Below are 23,265 nucleotides of genomic sequence, written 5' to 3' on the forward strand. Positions count from 1 at the left end.
AACACACGTGGAACATTTTCAGCATTTCCAGATTAAGTATACACTTTAGCCTCTGTTAATCAAAACTGCATATTGTATTAAGTGAGTTTTGTACATTACCTCTTAGTTGGTTAGTCAGTAGCTCTCTTCCAGAGAACAGAATCAATAATTATTTAAATAGGTATTTTGCAACGCATTCCTTAATATAGCATGCTTTGCCTACACAATAAGAACATGTGCAATATAGGAACATGTGTGCCTTGACTCATCGTGACGAGTGTGGGGGTGGGGTCCATTCTTATCTATTTCCGTATAATTCCCTTTTGTGTAAAATAATATGTGTGTGAGAGAGAGTGTGTGTGTATAGACTGAGGAACAGAAGGAGTGATACTGTTTGGAAAAGGTATAATTCAGAATAAGCAAACAACATGTTTTTTAAAAATTAAACCTACCATATAGTTTTGAAGCAGAAGTTCAACAGACTCCCTTCTTCCATATTTAATAATCCATGATTTTAATTTTGTCTCTGCCAAAACCAAGAGAGATAGCAGGCGGTACTTCAGTTCCAAGAACTCCATTTTTAGCAGATGATGCTCAGATGTAGAGGCAACAAAATTAAACCTAGGCAAGAACCACGGTATATTACAACAGTGAATCAATAAGGAGAAAACCTGAAGATAAATTTGATTTTGCATTGTTATTATTCTGAAGACTGCTTATTATCAACAAACTCATCACAATATTTACTGAGAAAAAATACGTCTTACGGATAGATCCTAAATATACTTACTAAGAAGTAGATTTCATTTAACCCAGCAGAGTTTACTCACCATTAAATATACTTAGGGTTGCAGCCTACGTAACTTTCATTATCAAATCATATTAACAAGTAGATCCCTTTCTCACTTCTCCCATAGGAATAACAAAGATATTGTTACATAATGTTCCTCCTATAGCTGTCTAAGTAGCAATCAGTTGGCACAAAAATCCTTTTTCAAAATCTGCAGCTTGCTTAATTGCAAGATTTTTTTAAAAAAAATTAATTACTCTACAGCATGGGTTATTTGCTGTTTCCACAACACAGAAATGGCCCCCTGGAAAACTACCATGCACTGAGTCCTAACAGAAAAGACCATGAAAACCAACAGATCCTTCCCCCACTGCATCAGTGGAGAATGAAATCAGACTTACCTCTCTGCCATGTCATCTAGCTGCTCTGGTGGAAGTGGAACTCCATTGACAGATCGAGCTCTGTGGATCTCCAGGAATGTCTTTTTGTAGCCATCTAGATGTTTAAGCACATCCTAATTTGGATTTGTGAGGGAGAAAAAGACTCTCAGTAAGCAATTCAAGAAGGTACAATTTTTAAAGCTGCACTGGTGACTCAATGCATGTAAGCGTTTGATCATGCTGTCACAGCAGCATGAGCTTCTAGAGGAGGAAAGTGCCTTCTGAGATATTGTGCTAAAACTGCCTTATAATTCCAGCACGTTTTAAAATAGGCAACTCCGGCACTGCCTTTTCAGAGCTTTAAGGGAAAATGTTGCCTGAGCAATCTATCTGTATCTTTTGTTGAGAGAAAAAACATGATAACTCTGCAACTGGCAATATTGTATAACAGTAATCCCTCCCTCCACTGATTACCTTGTTTCAATGCTCTCTGCACCTAGATTTATCTCCACAACCCAACAAAACAACCGAAGAACAGATCTTGCAAGGTCATTATGTGCTCAGTGCATAATGACCTCTGGCACACAAAATTAGAGAATTCAGTGGTTATATTCTCTATGTTACAGAGAGCACAGCTTCTAAACCGAACATCAGTGATAAAAAACCAGAATAAGCTTAATAATAAGAGCTCTTTTCTGTAGTATCTAAGCAACAGCACTTTGCAAGGTTTACTGGAGATTACTTATTAAAATGAATTACTAATAACCATCACCTACAAAGTATTCATAAATAAAACATGCTGAGTCTTTAAAAGATTGCCAGAGTGTGAAGATTTAGTTGGTTGTATAATTTCCTTGATTGACTTGACTGGGTATTAAACAGTTTTGTCTGCTAAGGAAAGCCCTGTCTCCCTTTGAACTTCATAAGATCTGGCTCATGGGCTGGGAATCCTCCAACTTGTTTCCTGCTAGAGGAGGGATTTCCTTCACAGTCACCATGGGTGTCAGGTCACAACAAGAATTGTCTTCTGAGGGGGTGGAAAAAGAGGATCATCCCTGTGGCCCACCCCTAAAGGGAGGAGTTAAGGGAAAGGACCACTCCCATATTCCAACAGATGGGACAGGAAACTGGAACTGCAAAAAACTATACCTCATGGCATGCATCCTGACACTAGTTTCACCTTCATACTAAGATACTCTAAACTGTGGTCATTGTCTGAGACCCTGTTTTGAGTGCTCCTGCCTTCCAAGATCAGGCAATGAGAGGGCCTTCTCAGTAGTGGCACCAAAACTCTGAAACTATCATCCCAGGGAACCTTCTGTGGCCCTCTTCTGCCAGCAAGTGAAGTCTTTTTTCTGTTCCATTTGGAGTTCCCTCAATGATTCCTTTCTTTCCCAATGTTTTGTTGTTTTTATGTTTTTGTACGTATTGTAGCTCTGGTGTAAATTTTATACTTGCATAGCAAATAGCGTGTGGTGGTTCAAGTGTCAGACTAGGCACTGGGAGATCCAGGTCTGAATCCCCCCTCTGCCATGGAACCTTACAGGATGACCTTGGGTTAGTAGTCACATGCTCTCAGCCTCACCTACCTCACATGGCTGTTGTGAGGATAAAATGGAGGGAGGAGAACAGCGTAAGCCACTTTGAGTTCCCAATGGGGAGAAAGGCAGGGTATAAATGAAGTAAAATAAACAAATGCAGGCCTAGGTAAAGTACATAAATAAATGCATAATGAAAATATAACTCTGAGCTTCTGCTTATCAAATATATTCTGCATCAGTGGTCAGCAACTAAACTGGACAAGAAGAAGAAGAGTTGGTTTTTATATGATAATTTTCTCTACCACTTAAGGAAGAATCAAACTGGCTTACAATCACCTTCCCTTCCCCATAACAGACACCCTGTGAGGTAGGTGAGGCTGAGAGAGCTCTAAGAGAGATGTGACTAGCCCAAGGTCACCCAGCTGGCTTCATGTGTAGGGGTGGGGAAACCAACATCGTTGACCAGATTAGAGTCCGCCACTCATGTGGAGGAGTGGGGAATCAAACCCGTTCTCCAGATAATAGTCCACCGCTCCTAACCACAGCTCTTACCACTATACCACAAGGCCAATTCAGTGCAACACTGAACTGAGAGGACACACAGCTCCCCCCCATACCTCATATCCTCATCTCCTCAACCATCACTGAGCATAACCAACACTCCCAAAGCTCCTTCCCAGGTACAAGAGTTGGAGAATTGGATCCTAGTCTGACTGTTTACAGCAAGGAGTGGCGGCAGCTGCTTTGTTTCCAAGCCATGTACATAGTGAGTGGGCTAGTAAGGATTACTCTGGAAACGCAGGGGATGGCAATACAGGAGGAATCACATATTTGGTTGCTTGGTAACCACACAAGTCTTTCTTAATGCTTCCTATTCATCCAGAAACAACAGCACACACTTATTTCATTGCCCAGACATCACACACGGTTTCCCCCATTTTTCCTCTCCCATTAAGGGTTCACCTTAATCTTTACCAAGCCAGTCAATATGAACATTGTTTGAAATGGAGGTGGTTGCTGCAGCAGTGTTTTAATTTAAACTGGCAATCACAGTAAAAGGAGCAAAAAGCCCCAATTTGTCTACTCCCTTGCAGAAAAGGGACTGGAAAGTGGCAGCTGGCAGGGTCAGATGTCAGGCTTCCAAAGAGTGAACCCTACCTGCAAGCCACTAGTCTCCAGCCCCTGTTCTACACAGAGCATTATTAGCATGTAAGACTTGGTTAGGGACATTTGATTCAAATTCACACACAGCTGAAAAATTTACCAGGTAACTATCATCACATGTGTGTGTGTGCGTAAAGTGCCTTCAAGTCGCAGCCGACTTATGGTGACCCCTTTTGGGGTTTTCATGGCAAGAGACTAACAGAGGTGGTTTGCCAGTGACTTCCTCTGCACAGCAACCCTGGTATTCCTTGATGATCTCACATCCAAATACTAAACAGGGCTGACCCTGCTTAGCTTCTGAGATCTGGTGAGATCAGGCTAGCCTGGGCCATCCAGGTCAGGAACTATCACCTCGCCTAAACTAATTCACAGAGCTTATCAAGTATAATGTAGAACAGCACCAATCCACCACCTTGAGCTCCTTGAAGAAAATACACAAATCTGATTGATAAATGACTAATATTCTCTTTAAAAAACATGAAAGCAAAAACAAATATTGGATATAACCCAGCTAAAGATAAATACTTTTAACCACACTGCTTTCAAATGAGGAGTTAAGCATGTGCTTGAATAATCTTTCAGTGACACTTGAAACTGGTTAACTTTGGCATACTGAACATTTTCAGTTTTGAAATTTGCCTACATAATAGATTCAATGTAAATTCAATGTTTAGAAAACTTCCACAATAAATATTTTAATTTAGTTTATAGGATTTCTTTCCAGTAAGTATATCACAGCTAGAAAACATATTTGGGGCCACATTCGGAAAATATGGGAAAGGTCCGTGGCTCAGTGGTAGAGCATCTGCTTGGCATGCAGAAGGTCCCAGGTTCAATCCCAGGCATCTCCAATTAAAGGGACTAGGAAAGTAGGTGACGTGAAAGAACTCTGCCTGAGACCCTGGAGAGCCGTTGCCAGTCTGAGTAGACAATGCTGACTTTGATGGACCAAGGGTCTGATTCAGTATAAGACAGCTTCATGTGTTCAGGACCTCAAAACAATAAAGAAGTATCTTTTTGTTCAACTTGTGACCTCTTCTACCCATTGAGAATAGGGTAGAAGAGAACATTTCTTACTCTTCTTTCTTTATTTGCAGCTTTTACCACAATAAACTTATCTTCCTAATTCTATAATGTCTAGGTTCAGGAGATTTTATATTACCACACACAAAAATTACAATATATAAAAACCTTATGCTGTTCAAGCTTCCTGTGTATCATATTTGCTGTTTCCTCATGAGCTTGCTGGACGATGATTTCCTCTTGAAGAACAGTCTCTGCCTTATGAAGCCAGGCACCAATAGTACCCAAAGGAGCAGGAAGAGATTTATCAAGTTGCAGGTGCCATTCAAATAACTGAAAAAGACAAATGCATACATATTATATGTACATAGGGTCTGATACTTGGTCTTATTGAAAACAGTGATTTAGAAAAAATCATAATGCACAGATCCATATACATACTAAACATCTTAATGTTACAGTCTTAGAAATATAGCATTAACATTATTTAGCTTTTACCCTCAAAATAGAGGTTGCAGTACCAAAATTATTCATGAATAATGTGGCAGGTCAGTAACCAACAGGTGAAAGATGTATGTTAATTAATATAAATCAATTAGGTAGAGACAACACAGAGATACGTTCCAAGTGCATATATGGTCATGCACACTATCCTGCCCATTTCCAATTCATGCATCAACTCCATAAAAATCTCCACGGCCATCCCTTCTCAGCCTTTCCACTATTCTCCTATCACTACCAAATGTCTCAAAAGCTCAACCTAACTCAGCTCCAATGCCTTAGCGCCTTCCTGCCACACAAACATGGCCATGTCCTGTGGGATTTTATGGCCTGGGATATATAACTGGGAGAAACCATGAGTAACATAAGAAAAGCCATGCTGAATCAGACCAAGGCCCATCAAGTCCAGCAGTCTGTTCACACAATGGCCAACTGGGTACCTCCAGGTAGCCCACAAACAAGACGACTGGGGCATTATCCTGCCTGTGTTCCACAGCACCTAATATAAAAGGCATGCTCCTCTGATACTGGAAAGAATATGTATGCATCATGACTAGTATCCGTTTTGACTAGTAGATGGATAGCCCCATCCTCCATGAACATGCCCACTCCCCTCTTAAAGCCTTCCAAGTTGGCAGCCATCATCACAGCCTGGGGCAGGGAGTTCCACAATTTAATTGAGTTCTGTGAAGAAATACTTCTCCCTGCCCGTTGACGCACTAGCAACTTACCTCGCAAATTACACGCATCCAGTACACAAGAATCCAGACCGCTTTTAAATTCCTGTTCCCACCGCGCCTCCTTTCCCCGCTGCACTTGAAAATCCCCAGACCGGCAAGCTTCCAGGCATGCCCAGTCGGCGCTCCAAGCAAGGACAGCGATTGGTTCAGCTTTAGTAAGGGAGGAGGGGGAGTGCAGGGGTTGGCTGGCAGCAGGATTGAGGACGCATTGCATGTTCCCACTTCAAGGCACCGAGTATCAGCTGATCCTCTTACCGCGGAGAAACTGCGCTCTGGAGACGTCCTGGGAATCCTTTGGGTGAGTTGCAGTGGGAACATGCAAGGAAAGCCCGCGGAAGCCGGCACCGCAAATGGTAAGTGCGAACACGGCCCCTGTCCACTCTCTCCACACCATGCATAATTTTATAGACCTCTATTATATCTCCCCTTAACTGCCCTTTTTCTAAGCTAAACAACCCTAAGCGTTTTAATCACTTCTCCTAGGGCAGTTGCTCTAGCTCTCTGATCATGTTGGTCGCTCTTTTCTGCGCCTTCTCAAGCTCTGCAATATCCTTTTTTAGGTGTGGTGACCATAACTGCACACAGTATTCCAAGTGTAGTCTCACCATAGATTTGTATAAGGGCAGTATGACAGCAGCAGTTTTATTCTCTATTCCTTGTCTAATTACGGCCAGCATGGAATTTGCCTTTTTCACAGCAGTGGCACCCTGGGTTGACATCTTTATCGAGCTATCCACTACCACCCCAAGATCCCTTTCTTGGTCTGTCTCTGCCAGTACAGATCCCATCAGTGTATATGTGATGTTGGGATTTTTTTGCCCCAATATGCATCACTTTACACTTGATCTCATTGAACCTCATTTGCCACTGTTATAACATAAATGTGTATATGGAATGTTGTGTGTACCCACTGAGAAGGATTTAAATAATCCCAAGAACAACTGTACCACAATTTAATATCCTCTGTTTAACAAGATAATTGATAGGAATAGAATTCAAGCAACAAGACTTAACACGGATCACATTATGTTAGGCAACCTTAACTTTAAAGTTTTAAAAGGTTTAAAATTATCTGAAGTATTTAAGCAATGTTTTAGAATTATCAATAACTTTAATTTGAAATGCCAGTACTTAGATGTATATCATGATAAAAACTACAAAAATGATACTATCCCAATAATGTCCACATTTATAATTAGAAAGCAAAGATTTTTGTAGAAGATGAAAAAAGGCTAATAGTCTGATCCTAAATATAAACAGTCTGATAGTAAACAAGCAAGCCCTGGTTTGTATAGTGAGTTTTATTTCCTATTAATTATGGTTAGGACTTAAGCCTTAGGATATATTAGCATGTGGCAACATATATATAAACTTCTTGGCCATTTCTTTTATCGCTAAAGCTGTGAAATGTCCATAAATGTTTTTTCTTTAACTGTTATTGGCATTGCATTATGAACACATGAAAATTCAAAATGTGGTTACAACACACAACTGATTAACCAGACTTCACCATACCCAATTTATACATTATGCCAGCCACATGAAGGCCAGCCCTCTAACAAATCTGTGAAAAACCTATATGTTGTATTCTGGAGTATATTCATGCCCCAGGACAAATTCTTAATGTGACTTGGGGTTAAAAATGTCCCAAAAAATTTATTAAGAGAGATAGGTGGACATATGGAAGAGGATTTCCTCTGTTGTGGCCCTCAAGATGTGAAACTTTCTTCTCCTCAAGATCCAGTTGGTCCCTTCTCTGATAGTCTGATAGCTTTCCAGAGTTCTAAAAACCTCATAGTTTAGCCTTCACAGCAAGCTAAAACTTACCAGGAGCATTGCCATGTTTCCTACTATAGTGGGAGACCTCCTGGTAGCCCAATATTTTGCCCAGGAATTGAGGTGGAAACGGGTGCACACCAGCATTGTACCAGTGTGCTGATGCCACTTCTGTAGGATTTGAAAAAATTATATTGAGCATCCTATGACGCCCACTCCTTCCATTCTCCCAGTTGTTGCCAGCTGCAGCTTGGCAACTGTACTTACCAGCCAAACCTGGCTTGTTTTATTCCTATTGTTATTTTTTTTAGTTTGTTTTGACTTTAGCTTTTTGTTAGTATTTTGTATTTTGAATTTGATTCTGATTATTCCTTGTGCATTAGGATTTGGGGGTGGGCTCAGTTAATTTGATTGTCATTTGCTTTAACAATTTTTATTGTTTAAAATATGTTTATTGCTTTAAATTATTTATTTTGTTGTAAGCCATCCTGAGTACATTTGAAGTAGATGGGCAGGACCAAACACTTTATAAATGAATAAATAAAGTTTTTCCTTGGTCTTAAATTCTTACATATTTTTAATAAACTTACCCGAGAAGAAACTCTGTCCCATGCCTGCTTCACCAGTGCTTGATCAAGTGACAGTTTACCATCCTTCCTTACAGACTGGATTGCATGTTCAACCTGTTTCCTCTTCACTTCATATTGTACTCTAAAATGTTTAAATGACTGCAAAAAAGTAAAAGGAAGAATAGGCTATAAGGATACCAGTTCTAATATTTTATAAATCTTTCTAAATCTTTTCTTCCAGAAAAGAAAAAACAGACATGAGATATGGTGAGGATCCTCTTCCCACTCAATACTGGGGGGGGGGGGTACACCGAAAATGAACTTCCCATTATGATCAAATAACCCAGATGTGCCACACAAGTATTAGTGGCCATTACCTGTGTGGAGCCTTAGGCCTTCAAGATATACAAACATGCCACTATCAGTTAACTCCTTGATGTTTCTGGAAAACTCTTTGGATCATCCAGAAAATGTGGGGTGATGGGGAGAATCTCACTGACACTGAAAGGGGCCCCAGAGACTTGGAGGCCTCACCTTGACACCCCCTCAGTTACATCATTGGACTTTTTCCAGGATCTAGAGCTTCTGTGCCATGAGAACTAAATCCATTAATCTGACAAATCCAGATAAATGTTTGGACATCTGTAGTTTATCCAAATAATTAGTCTGGTTCTCCCTGTATCTAACTACATTCACAACCCCTTCCTTCAAAGAATTTTACAAATTACATCAAATTACATTGTAAACAAGAAAAAAGCAATATTACCTGGTATTTCTCTTGCAAGCTTACTTCTATCACTTTAGCCCTTGTCAAGTCTCTTTCAAATTGTTCTACCCAAATTTTCAGGTCTCGTAATATCAGTCTTTCCTCTTTCTGTGAGAGGGGGAAAAAAGTCAAAAATAGGAAAGTGCGCCTTGTATTAGATTTTTAATTTATTTTAATTTATTTTTCAATTTCTATCCTGCACCTCCCTGGCAATGCCAGGCTCGAGGCAGCTCACAGCATGTTACAACAATTAAAACATCACAGATAGTTAAAATTTTAAACATTTAAAAGTTCTGGTGGTGCCCCTTAATCATTTCGTTACAGTGGTGCATGCTAGCCAACCATTAACTAAAAAACCAGGATAAGAGGGAGGGGAGGGAGGCCAGCCAAGATGGAAACCGTTGCTGTACTCAACCATAGGCCTGGCGGAACATCTCAGTCTTGCAGGGCATGTGAAATTGCATCAAATCTTGCTGGGCCCTAGTCTCACTAGAGAGAAAGGTCCACCAGGCTGGTGGTATCAGGAAGCTAACCTGGTTGAGGACAGCTGGACACTGAATGGTCAAAACTCTCTCTTTGTCTCTGTATAAACATCTGCTTGTTTCCCCCCCCCTTCATGTAGTCCATTGAATGAGGCTGCATGGAGACTGTTTTATGTGATCTTGAAAGTTTGATCCTACCTTCAGTGTCAGCAGCTACAATACAAACTAAGACATCTATTGCAAAAGCTTTCCAGCTAAGCTTAAAGCCTGTCTCAGGCAAGCTGCCCTACTGCAGATGCTTCAAAAGATCTACAAAAAGCCTTTACTACACAATTTCAGTAGTACAGTGGCAATGGCACAGGCATCTGGAAGACAAAGCTATTACTGGCCCTCATCCCCCAGAAAAGAATCTATTGGTAAAGGTGATATCCTGTGAAATTTAACTAATTTAATGTGATACTTTATAATTCAACAAACTTAATTTATGATGTTGTAAATCATACACTTTTATTTGGTCAACTGATAATAAAAGTTAACTTGACTGGGAAACATAACAGAATTTCAGTATTATCAATATATTTAAAGAAATTATAACCAAAAAAAGAAAAACATATTCTGAATGCATTTTAGTTCAGTGTAGTATCGTGTACACAGGACTCATCAGCTTTGCTTAACTTAAGAAGGGTTTTTATTAAGCTCTCTGAATGTCTCTCTTTCTGGCTTGGCCTTCTCTTAGTCAGCCACTCAAACAGCTACCTCAGCAACTCACTTTACATACATTACATTATAACATTCAGTGAATGCTATTCTCTATCTAGATCCTTTACACTCTAGCCCACTTCCTGGGCATGACACTAGAACGCCCTTGGTCTACCTAACTAATAGTCTATGCCAGTCTACCGACTGGGGATTACATCCTTCTTGGTTCTTCTAGACTTGTCTGTGGCTTTCAGTACCATCAGCAATGGCATCCTTCTGGGCTGCATCACAGGAATAGACTTTAGAGATAATGTCTATAATGGCACCAGTCCTCCTTAGAGGGCAGGTCTCAGAAGGTGGTGCAGTGAGATTTTTTTTTTTTTGCTCGGTCCCTTGGTGGTTGGCCCTTGGGCTCCACAGGACTCCCACCTTGTCTGCAGTATGATTCAATATCTACATGAAACCAGTGGGACAGATCATCCAGAAATTTACAGTGAATTGTAAATTGTATGCAAGCAATATTAAATTCTCTCTTCTTTCCATATTAATTTAGGGAGGCAATAAAGGTGCTAAACTGTTGTCTGGCTGAGGGTGAACATACTGTAATTTAATCCAGACCAAACAGAAGTGCTGAGGATTGATTATATGCTGATAAAGTAGGGTTGCCAATCTCCAGGTACTAGCTGGAGATCTCCTGCTATTACAACTGATCTCCAGCTGATAGAGATCAGTTCACCTGGAGAAAATGGCCGCTTTGGCCATTGGACTCTATGGCATTGAAGTCCCTCCCCACCCCAAACCCTGCCCTCCTCAGGCTTGGCCCCCAAAATCTCCCACCAATGGCAAAGAGGGACCTGGAACCCTATAAAGCAATAGGTTCGATGTAGTTGAGTTGCTCCTGAAAAGTATATTATATTAACTGTATTGGTTCTCCATTTGTCTTCAAGCTGAACTCAAAGTGTTTTTTTTTTTTAAAAAAACCCTTTAAAGTATCTTGGGCCACATATATATGAACTGCCACCTCCATAGCTTCCTGCCATGCACAAAAATTGGCTGAGGGGATCCTGTTCTGGGAACCTGAATTATGGCAGGTTTGTTTAGTGCAGAAAACATAAAGGCTTTCTTGGCAGCCTCTTCCTTGCTCAGGTGCCCTCTTTATAGACCTTCTGGGATTATCTAAAAGCACTTGTGTTCAGGAACACCTTTGCATAAAAGGGGTATCATTTTTACCCTTTTCATTGTGTTGTAGTTTTTATGCTGATTTTAGTGTTATAATGTATTTTATTTATTTTTCTGAACCATATTAGGTGTAATTGTATATGAAAAGATGAAATATTTTTTCTATTTAAATAAATAAATATCTAATACTACGAGTTAAGCATAGATGATTAATAGTTCATTACTTTCTAAAATGTCTAATGCTTTCACATTCTAAAACTAAAGTTTCAAATTAAGAAATGATGCAAGCAATGTGCTTTTTGGAAGATTTACACATTTAATTTGTTTAAATAATTATCTGAATTTGAGCTTGTAATGGACCAAGTTGTTATTATCATGAGATAGCATGAAATGTTCCAAAACACTCTTGCTATTTAGCTTCTGATGAAATTTAAAACCAAGACAAAACATTTCAAACATAAATGAATGCTTCAAAAACACACCAAAGAGACAGTATAAACATTACAATATATACACAACATTTGTTTGCTGGGGATCAGATTAATTAATATTTATATGATCTGTGTCAGCCCTAAACTTCAATTTCAATGTGTTTAGCGCCTCTATATACTACAACATATTGTCGAAGGCTTTCACGGTCAGAGTTCATTGGTTCTTGTAGGTTATCCGGGCTGTGTAACCGTGGTCTTGGAATTTTCTTTCCTGACATTTCGCCAACAACTGTGGCAGGCATCTTCAGAGGAGTAACACTGAAGGACAGTGTCTCTCAGTGTCAAGGGTGTAGGAAGAGTAATATATAGTCAGCTCAAACCCAACCCCTTTCTGACTATATATTACTCTTCCTACACCCTTGACACTGAGAGACACTGTCCTTCAGTGTTACTACTCTGAAGATGCCTGCCACAGTTGCTGGCGAAACGTCAGGAAAGAAAATTCCAAGACCACGGTTACACAGCCCGGAAAATCTGTATACTACATTCACATAAATATGTACATAATTTGTAATTCCATGGATAGATCAACCAAACATTTTCATGCACACACACAAATGAGAGCTAGTGTGTTTCAGTGGGTAGAATGTTAGATTGTGTGATCCTAAGAAAGCCCCATTGACCTGAGTAGGATCCTGAGTAGACCTGCTTAGGATGGCCGTTTGTTGCAAGAATAAAAGTGAGCAGCCATGCATATCACTGTGAACTCTTCAGGGTAGTAAATTAACAGTTCTAATGCAAAGAATTTGGATATATGATTTGTTCAAAGTCAGAAAATGAACATGGCCGGATCCAAACACAGGACAACCATTAGCCCACTGTAGTCGCAGGTCAGGATGGTGATTTACAGATGACTAAGAAGTCAACACATTCAGGGCTAGCGCATACTAATAAATGCATAACACTTTATACAAAAGCCTAGTAACTTCCAATTATCTTTTTTTATATTACGGCATATTTGGGTATATTTGGAGCCGAAGTTTTAAAGCTCTAAACTTTTTTCTTCCTTTGCAGGTTTTCCAGGCAACAGGAAGAAGGGGAGAAGGGGAGGGAGGCAGCTCTCAAGGGGAAATAGGATGCATGTTAGGGGGAGCTCTTACTATCTGCCCAATCATGGAGATTCTCTTATAGGCTAGTTTTGTTTCTATTTCTGGCCATGAGCAAAGAGCATAAAAGCAGGCCCTAGCTGCAGCTTGACTCTTATTATAGTGAGAGAGTTCTGGAGTGTGCTTCTGCTGGTCTGGTCTGCTGCTACCTTGGAGGATTCTGGAATTTGGAGGATAAGACTGTCACCTGATTTGAATATTGGTTTTCAAATGTTTCAAGTTTACCTGTTTTTTCTTTAGGTTTTTTTGGGCCTCGTGGATTGGGGGGAGGGAGGAAAGGGACTAGCTAGCCTTTGGGGTTTTTTTCTGTTTGCTTTTCAAACGTTGTCTCCTTTGGTTTTGGTTTTACTGTTTTGAGTTGCCTTGTGTGGTTTGGGGGGGGGGGTTGGCCTTTCTTGCTTTCTAGTTCTTTTAAAAGCTAGTTTTCTTTGGCTTTGGTTTCTGCTTTTGTTCTTTAACATTCTTGCTGTTTTTCTTTTTTTTGGCAGGGGGGGCTTTGCTTGCTTTCAGGTTCTTTCAGAAGTGATTAACAGGTGGTTTGCCATTACCTGGCTCTGCATTGTAACCCTGGACTTCCTTGGTGGGCTCCCATCCAAGTACTAACCAGGGCCAGCCCTACATAGCTTCTAAGATCTAACAAGGTCACACTAGCCTGGACCACCCAGGCCAGGCACAAGTACAAACTCCAGGGCTCAAATACTGGAATAAAGGACTGCAAAAGGGAATATTACACTAATACCATTCTGCCACAAAGGCATCTGGCCATTTGATAATTAAATCAATAACTGCACAAGACCTAGCACTAATTCCATCCTGTGCTATCATGTGACTTTAAAGTAAATGTTCAATTGTTGCTGAAAATAATACTGTAGAAAAATGCTCTTTGCAGCCATGTATTATGAAGTCATTATCTAGCCAAGGCCTTCATCAATTTAGACAATAATAATAAAGTTCTGCTCTTGTAAAATATGACACAGAGATATAAATATTTAAATATAAGTAGAAGTTACGAGGCAAGCCCTTTGCCTTTCCCATTTAGTGTGTCAGGGTCACTGTTACAGACCAGAAACGACAGAAGGTCTATATCCTTCTTCAGCAGAATTTGTAGGTTATTGCTGGGAAGCACCAGATGCATCTTCTCTATCCTTGTCAATTGTGAGAAGCTGAACAGATTGCCTCACAGTGGCATTTATACCCTTGCCAATTAAAAGATTATATGATCAGAATTAGAAGGCAAATGCAAGATTGTTTGCTGATAAAAAAAATACTATGGATAGGCCAGTCCAACAGGAAAAAACACAAAAACAGGTTTCTAGAAATACTAATCCCAGTAGATTAGGTAATTAATGAATAAGAACAGATTATATCGCATCCTTGTGTCAACAATTCACACCACAAATCCACTGTGTACTTAAACTTGCTTAATAACACAAAAGTTTCAAAGAATTCTAATTAATACAAATTAGTGGGGAAAGTTTGCTGAAATCAGAGATCATTAAAGCCAAAAGAAAAACTCATGTTTCTTTAAACTATTCCAGATCTCCCTTGAAGTTGGACCCCAGTTAAAGACTATTACCCCCTCTATTGCTATTGGAAGGTCTCCTTGAAAATTTGTCTAAATTGGCTGACAGACTATCCCAACTAAGAAATCATAATCTGAAACTATTTGGGTGTTTTTTTTTAAAAAAAAAATCCAAATACTTTGAAAACAGGAATAATATGAATCATAGTGTAATCCTATGGAGAGTTACTTCAAACTAAACCCACTGATTTTACAGCAGTTTGACTGGAGTAACTGCAAAGGATTACAATGTAATACACACAGTAGTAACTATCAATATCTAATTTTGTACGATGGCCCTAGATTGTGGATCCAAATAGCTACACATCGTGACCATGTGAAGATAGAAGGATTTTTTCTGAAATTCCAGGAGGAACGAGGTTTTCAGAAAAATCTGAAGCCTAATAAAAACAATTGAGGGACGGTTAACACCCAAAAAATAGAGAAAGGGGAAGATAGCAGCAGTGAGGGGAGACACAGAAAGTCCTGAGAAGGAGGAAGAGAGAAAGAGGAGAAAGGAGTGGGGGAGGAAAATTAAAGAATGAGCTGGGAAGTGAAAAAGAGTGGGAAAAGAGGTGAGGGAAGAGAAGGTTGGAAAAGGGGTCAAGTGGGGATGGGGAAGGAGATGGGCAGCCCATTCCTGAAAGGGAGGCAAAGTTCCTTTGGAGCCAGTGTGACCCTGCACCTTATTATGGCATATGGTAGCACATATGCCAGCACAGGGGCAAACACCCGGGGGTGGAGCTGCTTGTAGGCAGCTAACACATCCCTTTTGCCCCGGGAATGCCCCCTTGAGCGGCAGAGTGTAGAAAACAGAATGGGTGAAAAGAAAGTAAAGCTGGGTAGACAAGGAAAACACAGGGAAAGAAAGTAGAAAAGGGGCTGGAAAAAGAAAAGAGCAGGAGCCCATAAGGGGAAAGGGATTTCCTTCCCCTTGAGTCTCATAGGTCCCCAGCTTGTATATATTATAATTAAAATCATACGTCAGTCTCTTGTGATTCACTAGCTGCATTATGAAGATCAGGGTAGTGCTTCAGGAACTGTGCCACATAGGTCATAACAGATTTTTCATCTGGCTTATCCACATCCACATCTGAAAGAATAAGGATGACAGTAAATTCACATATAAGTGAGCTCCAGAAAATACTTAAGCTTGTTAAAAGAACAAATAAACTCTACCCTAAATATGACCCAAGATATTTATAGTGCAACCCAAGAACACTTTTCTAGAAGTAATAGACTTCAGAATGATTAATTTATTTAAAATATTTACATACCCCCTTCTACTGAGCACCTCACGACCCAGGGCAGGTAACACCAACATTTGTATAAAATAAAATTTGTATAAAATAAAATTTAAAACAACAGATATAAAAACACTAAAAATCTAAAATTACCTTTTTGCCACCCCCTCTGCCCAGGCTGAGACCATCCCCAAAAGCTCTCTGGAACACCTCTGTTTTGCAACCTTGCAGGACAGCCAGAAGGGTAAAAGACCCCCCCCCACCACCACCACCTTTAGGAAGCTGTTCTTAGAGCCATAGGAAGGTCACTGAAGAGGCTCAACCCTGGACTGACACCAACAGTGCCTTGGAAAAGGCATACTGACAGTAGACTCTGCTGGGAAGAACGAAGAACAAAATGGCCAAATGGGAACATGCAGTGAGAGGCAGTCCTTCAAGCAGGTGGGTCCCATATCTTGCAGGGTTTAGAGTTAAGCATCAGGAAGAGGAGGAAGAAGAAGAATGGGTTTTTATATGCCGACTTTCTCTACCATTTAAGGAGGATCAAACTGGTTTATAATCTCCTTCCCTTCCTCTCCCCACGACACATTGTGAGGTAGGTGGGTAGGGTTGTCAGGTCCCTCTTCACTATCGGTGGGAGATTTTTGGGGTGGAGCCTGAGCAGGGCGGGGTTTGGGAGGGGAGGGACTTAAATGCCTTAAAGTCCAATTGCCAAAGCGGCCATTTTTTCCAGGTGAACCAATCTCTATCGGCTGGAGATCAGTTGTAATAGCAGGAGATCTCCAGCTATTACCTGGAGGTTGGCAACCCTATAGGTAGGGCTGAGAGAGTTAGAAGAGAGCTGTGACTAGCCCAAGGTCACCCAGCTGGCTTCATGTGTAAGAGTGGGGAAACCAACCCGGTTCACCAGATTAGAGTCCACCGTTCATGTGGAGGAATGGGGAATCACACCTGGTTCTCCAGATTGGAGACCACTGCTCCTAACCACTACACCATGCTGGCTCTTGAACTGGACCTGAAAACTAACTGGCAGCCAGTGAAAAAACTTCAAAATAGGAATACCATGGTTCCACTGGTTAGCCTCAGATAATAAACGGTTGCCTTATTTTGTACCAGCAGCACCTTCCAGATTGCCTTCAAGGCCATGTATGTATGTATTTATTTACTTCATTTAAATCCTACCCTTCTCCCCAATGTGAACCCAAAGCAGCTTATGTTGTTCTCCTCTCCTCCATTTTATCCTCACAACAGCCTTGTGAAAATAGAGTGTGTTACAGTGACATAGCCTTGAAGCTACTGAAGCATGGATGAGTGTGGCCAGGAGTCTGCGAAGAGGGAGCCAGTTCCAACAAGAGGCCAACATTTAGAAAGACTCACAAGCACTTTCCAGCAAGAGCAAAACAGAATCAGTGGTAGGAGCTTTGCTCAGGATTCTGAGTAGTCCTGCTTAGGAGTGTCCTCATAGTACAATGTGAGTTAGATTGAAGGTTACATTACACTACCTTCAGGATCAAGAAGTCTTGGGATTCCCAATTCTGACTCTGCAATTGTAAAGGCTTCTTCTAGATTTTCTCTGTTAGATCTTGTTTTCACCCTTTCCAAATCCACTAGTTCTGGGCGAATAGCATGAATAACTGAATGAAAGGCGACGCCACTTCTCCAGCTTCGTCCAAAATCTTTGACTTCAATGCCAGTTTGCCTTAATAACAAATAATTTTTGACAGACTGTTCAGACTCTTAACATTGAACCTCAATTCTTCATTTTCTTCATCAATCCAAAGTGTTTTACATTTTTGCAATGTAGAATTAATTTTTTTTCTAGTGAGGTCGCTAGATTTTTAAGTAAGTCCACTTTATTCACTGCCTTAGATATGTGACACTATAAAATATTGTTAAAGAATGACCATTTTCTGATGTGAGCATAAGTCACTCCAAAGATGAGAAGCTTCCTCCATTCCATTCCCTATGATTCAACAGTTGTGTAGTACCCTTACTTTTTTACCAAAAGAGGCTATAATATGGAAAATGTAGTGGCCTAGGAATTACTTATACTGGGTGCGTTCATGTGTTCAGGGTGAGATCCTAGTTTTGTTCCATTTGAGCCTTTCCTCTCAACTGAGATTTCTACTGGTATACCTTCCCACTGCAGACCCCCCCATGCTGTTCTCAAGGGAACACCATTCTCCTAGGAGCAGTATTTCAGGGAGCACAGAGAGCTGCAACAGGAAGTGGGATATTTAAAATTCTCCTCTGCAAGTGCAGCTCCACTCATGCAGAACAGGATCCACCACATAACTTGCAGCGATTGGTTTTATAATTCTTTTTAAAAAAATATTTTATTAAGTTTTTAGGGATACAGAAAAGAAAAAAATATGGGAAAGGGGAAAAGAAGTATTTACACAGAGTAAAACATCGCTTCCTTTCGTCTTTCCGCTCCCCTCGCTTTCTTATCTATATTCTACTAGTGTTGCTGCTTTCACCCAATAAATTTTCTTCCAAGCTTCAGTAAATCAATAATCCTTCAATTTTAATTCCAATAAATTCTCAAATTAATTAGCAAATCACCCTTTAATTAATTGTTGATGATAGCCTCAATCCATTCACCTTCTTCACCTTATTTTAACCACACTTAACTTTCAAAAAATTGATTTGATATTAGCAAATTTAATTAATTAAAATAAATGGTTAATTTATTAGTGATGGTATTCCCGATATTGTAAAGACCAAGATTTAACCATGTAGACTTTACTCCAATTTCTACTACATCAAAGCCTACTTTGTATCAATTATTTTACCATACACATTGCATTACTTCGCTATCTTTGATAGTTTTATAATTATTGACCTCTCACATAACAGTAACATAGCATAGCTGCAATGAATGCGTATTTTGGAAAAGCCACTGAAAAGGAGTAAAAAATCAGAAAAAAGATGGTAAAGCATTTAGCTGCCACAAATGACTGTGAGAAACACATTGATATTTATGTTCTTCTCATAATCTATTTCTCTGTCTAAACAGATGTATTTCTTGAAGTTTATTGGGTATGCATATACTTGTATAGAAAAGCTTGACTTATTATGTGCAGAATATGCATTGAAGAATTATTTTTAGTGCCCTTATTATCATTTCTGTTTAACCCTTACACATATCAATACTCATTGATGTGTACCTGAATACACATCTACAGATATGCTGATACTCCATGATGGAGCCCAGGAGGGCTCTGAAATTTAAATTTCTAGAATATAGGATGGTGGGAGAAAGCAGTAAAGGAGAAGGGAAGGGTCCTGGACAAGACAATAAAAAGACTAGAGTACACTCACAATCATTGCCATTGGCTATAAAATCCTGAAAGACATCTATATCACACCTACTATACTTCCATTGGGACTATATTTGCTATTGGTTGTTGGCTCGTATTAAATTTCATGTTATTATTTACTGCCTAGTTATTTAATTTGTTTAAATTATTTCACTTCCAAATTATATGACAATGCAGTTCTAAACAGTTTTGGACACCCTCTGAATAACTGAAGCTTATCCTAGAATGCCAATTAGTCATTTCCTTACGATCAATTCTTAATGGTTATTAAATATCAACTGTCCAAAATTAATAGAGGAAGAGTATACTAGCAACGCTTACAGCACAGGCTAGAAAGTTCCACACCTATCCAAGTAGCCCTAACGGACCCTTTTTCATATAAAAATAAAAATTGTGATATAGTCCTAGAAAGTTACTACTGAAAACTTCCTGCCCTGTTTGTCTCCCAGTTTTCCTGCATGCCACCTTGCTATGAATCCCATGTTTGTCTGTCTTCAGTTAAGCTTTAACAAAATCTGTGCACAAAACTGTGTGTAAGTGAACCCCCTAGATCTGATAATTATTAAAGCACTTCTAAAGAACATGAAGTAATAAGCTGACAGACCAAAGTGAACAGTGTCATTTCTTAAATTGATTTTACTTATGCTTTTGTATTTACCTTTGTGTAGCTGCATCCTAAAATATAAACAAACCACTATAAATGATGTCACATGCTCTTTTGTAAACTACTTGAAGGCTGCAAATTATACTTCTTGTGGGAAAAATACTTTGAGGCTGATAAAGAGAATTTTATATTCAAGCACTAGGTAATAATCTGTTGACAGAGTGAAAATACAAATAATGCTATGAGATCTTAAAGTGACAATACCAGTGTAATTACTTCTGTGCATGATTTGTACTACAGGTTGAGTATCCCTTATCCAGACTGCCTGGGACCAGAAGTGGTCCATATTTCCGATCTTTCCGTATATTGGAATATTTTGGAATTTTTGCATATACATAATGAGATATCTTGGGGATGGGACCCAAATTCATTTATGTTTTATATATACTTTATAAACCTAGCCTGAATGTAAATTTCAACAATATTCTTAATAATTGCATGTACATTGAATCATCAGAAGGCCGCCCCAGCCCACCTTCAAAGAAGTGGGGGTGGGGCAAATTTTGGCTGCGTCGTGAGAATGAGAGCAAAGCACTGGGCATCGTCAGGCCTGACGTGCAATGAGGGGTGGAGCCAAGGGAAGGGCTATTATTGACTGGGTCGGGCAGACCCTCCCTCTTTGGAAGGTGAACAAAGGAGACAGAAGCTTCGGAGTGGGGAATCCTGATCAGGCCACGTGGCTAAGTACGGGGGGGGGGGGGTGTTGGCTAGGGACGGGCCACCTGGCTGCTTTTAGGCTTCTTTCCTTTTGTTTTCTCCCCATGTGTGTTGGATGGGCAGACTGTGAATAGGCAGCCCAGTGTCTTCAGGGTCCTACTGCCTGACACATTTAACTTTTCTTTCTTTTTGCCCTATTTGCTGCTGCAGGCAGCCCTGGAGTCGGCGTATCTGGGTTTGGGGTTTGGTACAATTACATCAGCCAGCGATGGGACCAAAGAGGGGCACACAAGGGGCCAATGGCCCACAGGCTAAGAGGCCCAGTAGGTTGAGAAGGCCCACCCAAAAAGTGCGGAAGGGGCAAGCGGTTGGGGGACAGGTGGTTAGCCATGCTGCCCGGAAGCAGCAAGCCACCAGCGCGGCCGCCCAGAGGGGCCCCGGCAGGGCGCATATTAATTCACAACCAGTGTCCGAGACACAGGGCATCAGGGCCCGTGGTCGAGGCGGGGTGCAGGGTACCCATGGGGTGCATATGAATTCTCAAACAAAGGGCAGGATACAAGGCACGGGGGATGGTGCCGCGCCTCAGGGGGCGCATGATCTGGAATCCATCTATCGGATTGTTTCTGTGATTTCAGGGCGTTTGGATGCACTGCAGCAGGGGACTACAAGGGAGCCCTTGGAGAGCAATGATTCCGATCTGGCTATAACCCTGGGAAGCGGTGTGCTGCCCTGGCCCTCAGAGGCAAGTGACTCCCCATTGCACACACATTCAGGGGCAATGCCATCTAATGGAGAGTTGGCAGTTAACACTCAGGCAGTGAATTTACCACCACCTTACTGTACAGCTGAACCAATGCAGGCTTTAGGGGCCCCACAGCTATTGGGGCTGGCCCCGGGGGCAACCTCATCTGGGCAGGTGCAGCAGGCTTCTCAACAAGCTGCAGCCGCTGCCCAGGAGCAAATATCCGTGATCAACCAGGTGTGGCAGGGACAGCGGGCACTGGGACCAGGGGCCCTTGGTATAGGAGTCGCATGGCCCTCTCAGGGGCCTGAAGCACCTCCTGCCGCATCCCAATGCGGGCAGGGTCCTCAAGAAACTCAGGTAGCAGTTGGGTTAACCCAAGCTGTGGGTCCTGGAGCCTGGCCTGCTCATGGGGAGATGGGGTTGCCGTTGGGGTGCCACCTTCCCCAAGCTGCAAGAGATAAAATACTTAGAGGGGAATATGTGGATCTCTTCTCACTGCTGAACGGGGATGAGGAGTCAAAGGGGAAGGACAAAGAAGGGAGCAGGGATGAAGACAAGTTGCTGAAAAAGAAAGTGGATCGCATGTGGTCCAACTGGCTGTCGAGTTACCTCATTTACTTCGGGGTGATTGTGCGCGAGCAGCCGTTAAGGGCCTCAGCATTGGTCAAGTATCTAGATATTATTCATTATGCTTATAATGAGTTTTTGGGTCAGGCATGGCTGCAATACGACGAGAACTTTAGAGTGCGAGCAGCTCACAACCCGGAGGCCCCCTCACCTTTTTGGCACGCACTCATTTCGTATTGGGGCAGCCTCCACAGCAGCCACCTTAGAACAGGATGACAAGATGGTAAAGGCGGTTGGCAGGTGGCATTCCTCAGCTTTTAGGTCTTATGTCAGGCCCATGGTATCGATGGCACAGCTGTAAGGAAGGGGGACGGGGCAGGGATCCTCTGCAGCAACACACTAACATTTTGTTTTTTCAAGTGGGCTTCACTGGAGGAGGCAGGTTCTCATCTGTGGCCACAGCACTGTCTTTTGGGCTAGCCACAGGGTGGCCACTGGAGGCCTCGGCTCGCAGTTGGGTTTAAGCAAGATGATGCAGATTACATGGCTGGGCAGAAGGGGCACGCGGTGGGAACAGTTGTTGCCAACCCTCCACAACCACCTGATGGCGTCTACCCCAACTCATGTAATCGTCGTCCACTTGGGCGAGAATGCCATGCGAAAACGGGCTGGAAAGTCCATGGTTTGGCAAGCCCTGACAGATTTTGAACACCTGAGGACACTGGTGCCAGGCGTATGGTTGGTTTGGTCGGACATGCTCCAGCGGCGGGTCTGGAAGGGTGCCTCGAACCCAGGGCATTTGGAAAGGGTGCGGGCGAAAGTGAATGGCAAAATACGGCGTGGGGTAGTTTCCATGGCTGGTTTGCATATTGCTCATCCAGAAATCAAGCATTACTTTCCACACCTGTACAGGCCTGATGGTGTCCACCTTTCAGATGTTGGCTATGACATCTTCTTGGGGGATCTGCAGCGTGGCCTCATGGTGGTCTTTAAGGGCAAGTGGGGTCGTGGGGCGGACCAAGCATTAAGCTGATCCGCCCCCTGTGGCGGGAGCAGTGCGGGAAAAGGTGGTTTCATGATTATGGTACAACTACGGTGAGCAACCTGAGGCATCAGTTTGGAAGATGAAGGAGTAACCCTCAGACCAGAACTAGGGCCTCGGTGCCTGGCAGGGACCTGGGACAGGAACTCCTTGAGGGGTGCCGCTATCCTTTACCTATAGACCTTGCGGCTAGGGTGGATTGGACGTGGCGCACCTCCCTCGAGCACTAAAAAGGCTTGGCAAGGAAGAGCAAGAGCCGTACCACATATGACG

General features: G+C 41.6%; 1 protein-coding gene across 1 annotated transcript in view; it reads right to left on the reverse strand.

Annotated features, from left to right (window-relative positions):
* Positions 1–23,265, reverse strand: part of SYNE1 (spectrin repeat containing nuclear envelope protein 1) — a 437,649-nt gene that overhangs the window by 324,856 nt on the left and 89,528 nt on the right. Inside the window, exons 7-13 of the mRNA XM_056853653.1 lie at positions 17,494–17,690; positions 15,731–15,840; positions 9,230–9,337; positions 8,485–8,622; positions 5,046–5,210; positions 1,171–1,283; positions 432–600 (exon numbers count right to left, since the gene is read on the reverse strand). Coding sequence (XP_056709631.1) covers positions 432–600; positions 1,171–1,283; positions 5,046–5,210; positions 8,485–8,622; positions 9,230–9,337; positions 15,731–15,840; positions 17,494–17,690 — 1,000 coding nt within the window. The remainder of the gene's footprint in view (positions 1–431; positions 601–1,170; positions 1,284–5,045; positions 5,211–8,484; positions 8,623–9,229; positions 9,338–15,730; positions 15,841–17,493; positions 17,691–23,265) is intronic.

The sequence above is a fragment of the Euleptes europaea genome, chromosome 7 (genome assembly GCF_029931775.1).
Source record: "Euleptes europaea isolate rEulEur1 chromosome 7, rEulEur1.hap1, whole genome shotgun sequence".
Taxonomy (NCBI): domain Eukaryota; kingdom Metazoa; phylum Chordata; class Lepidosauria; order Squamata; family Sphaerodactylidae; genus Euleptes; species Euleptes europaea.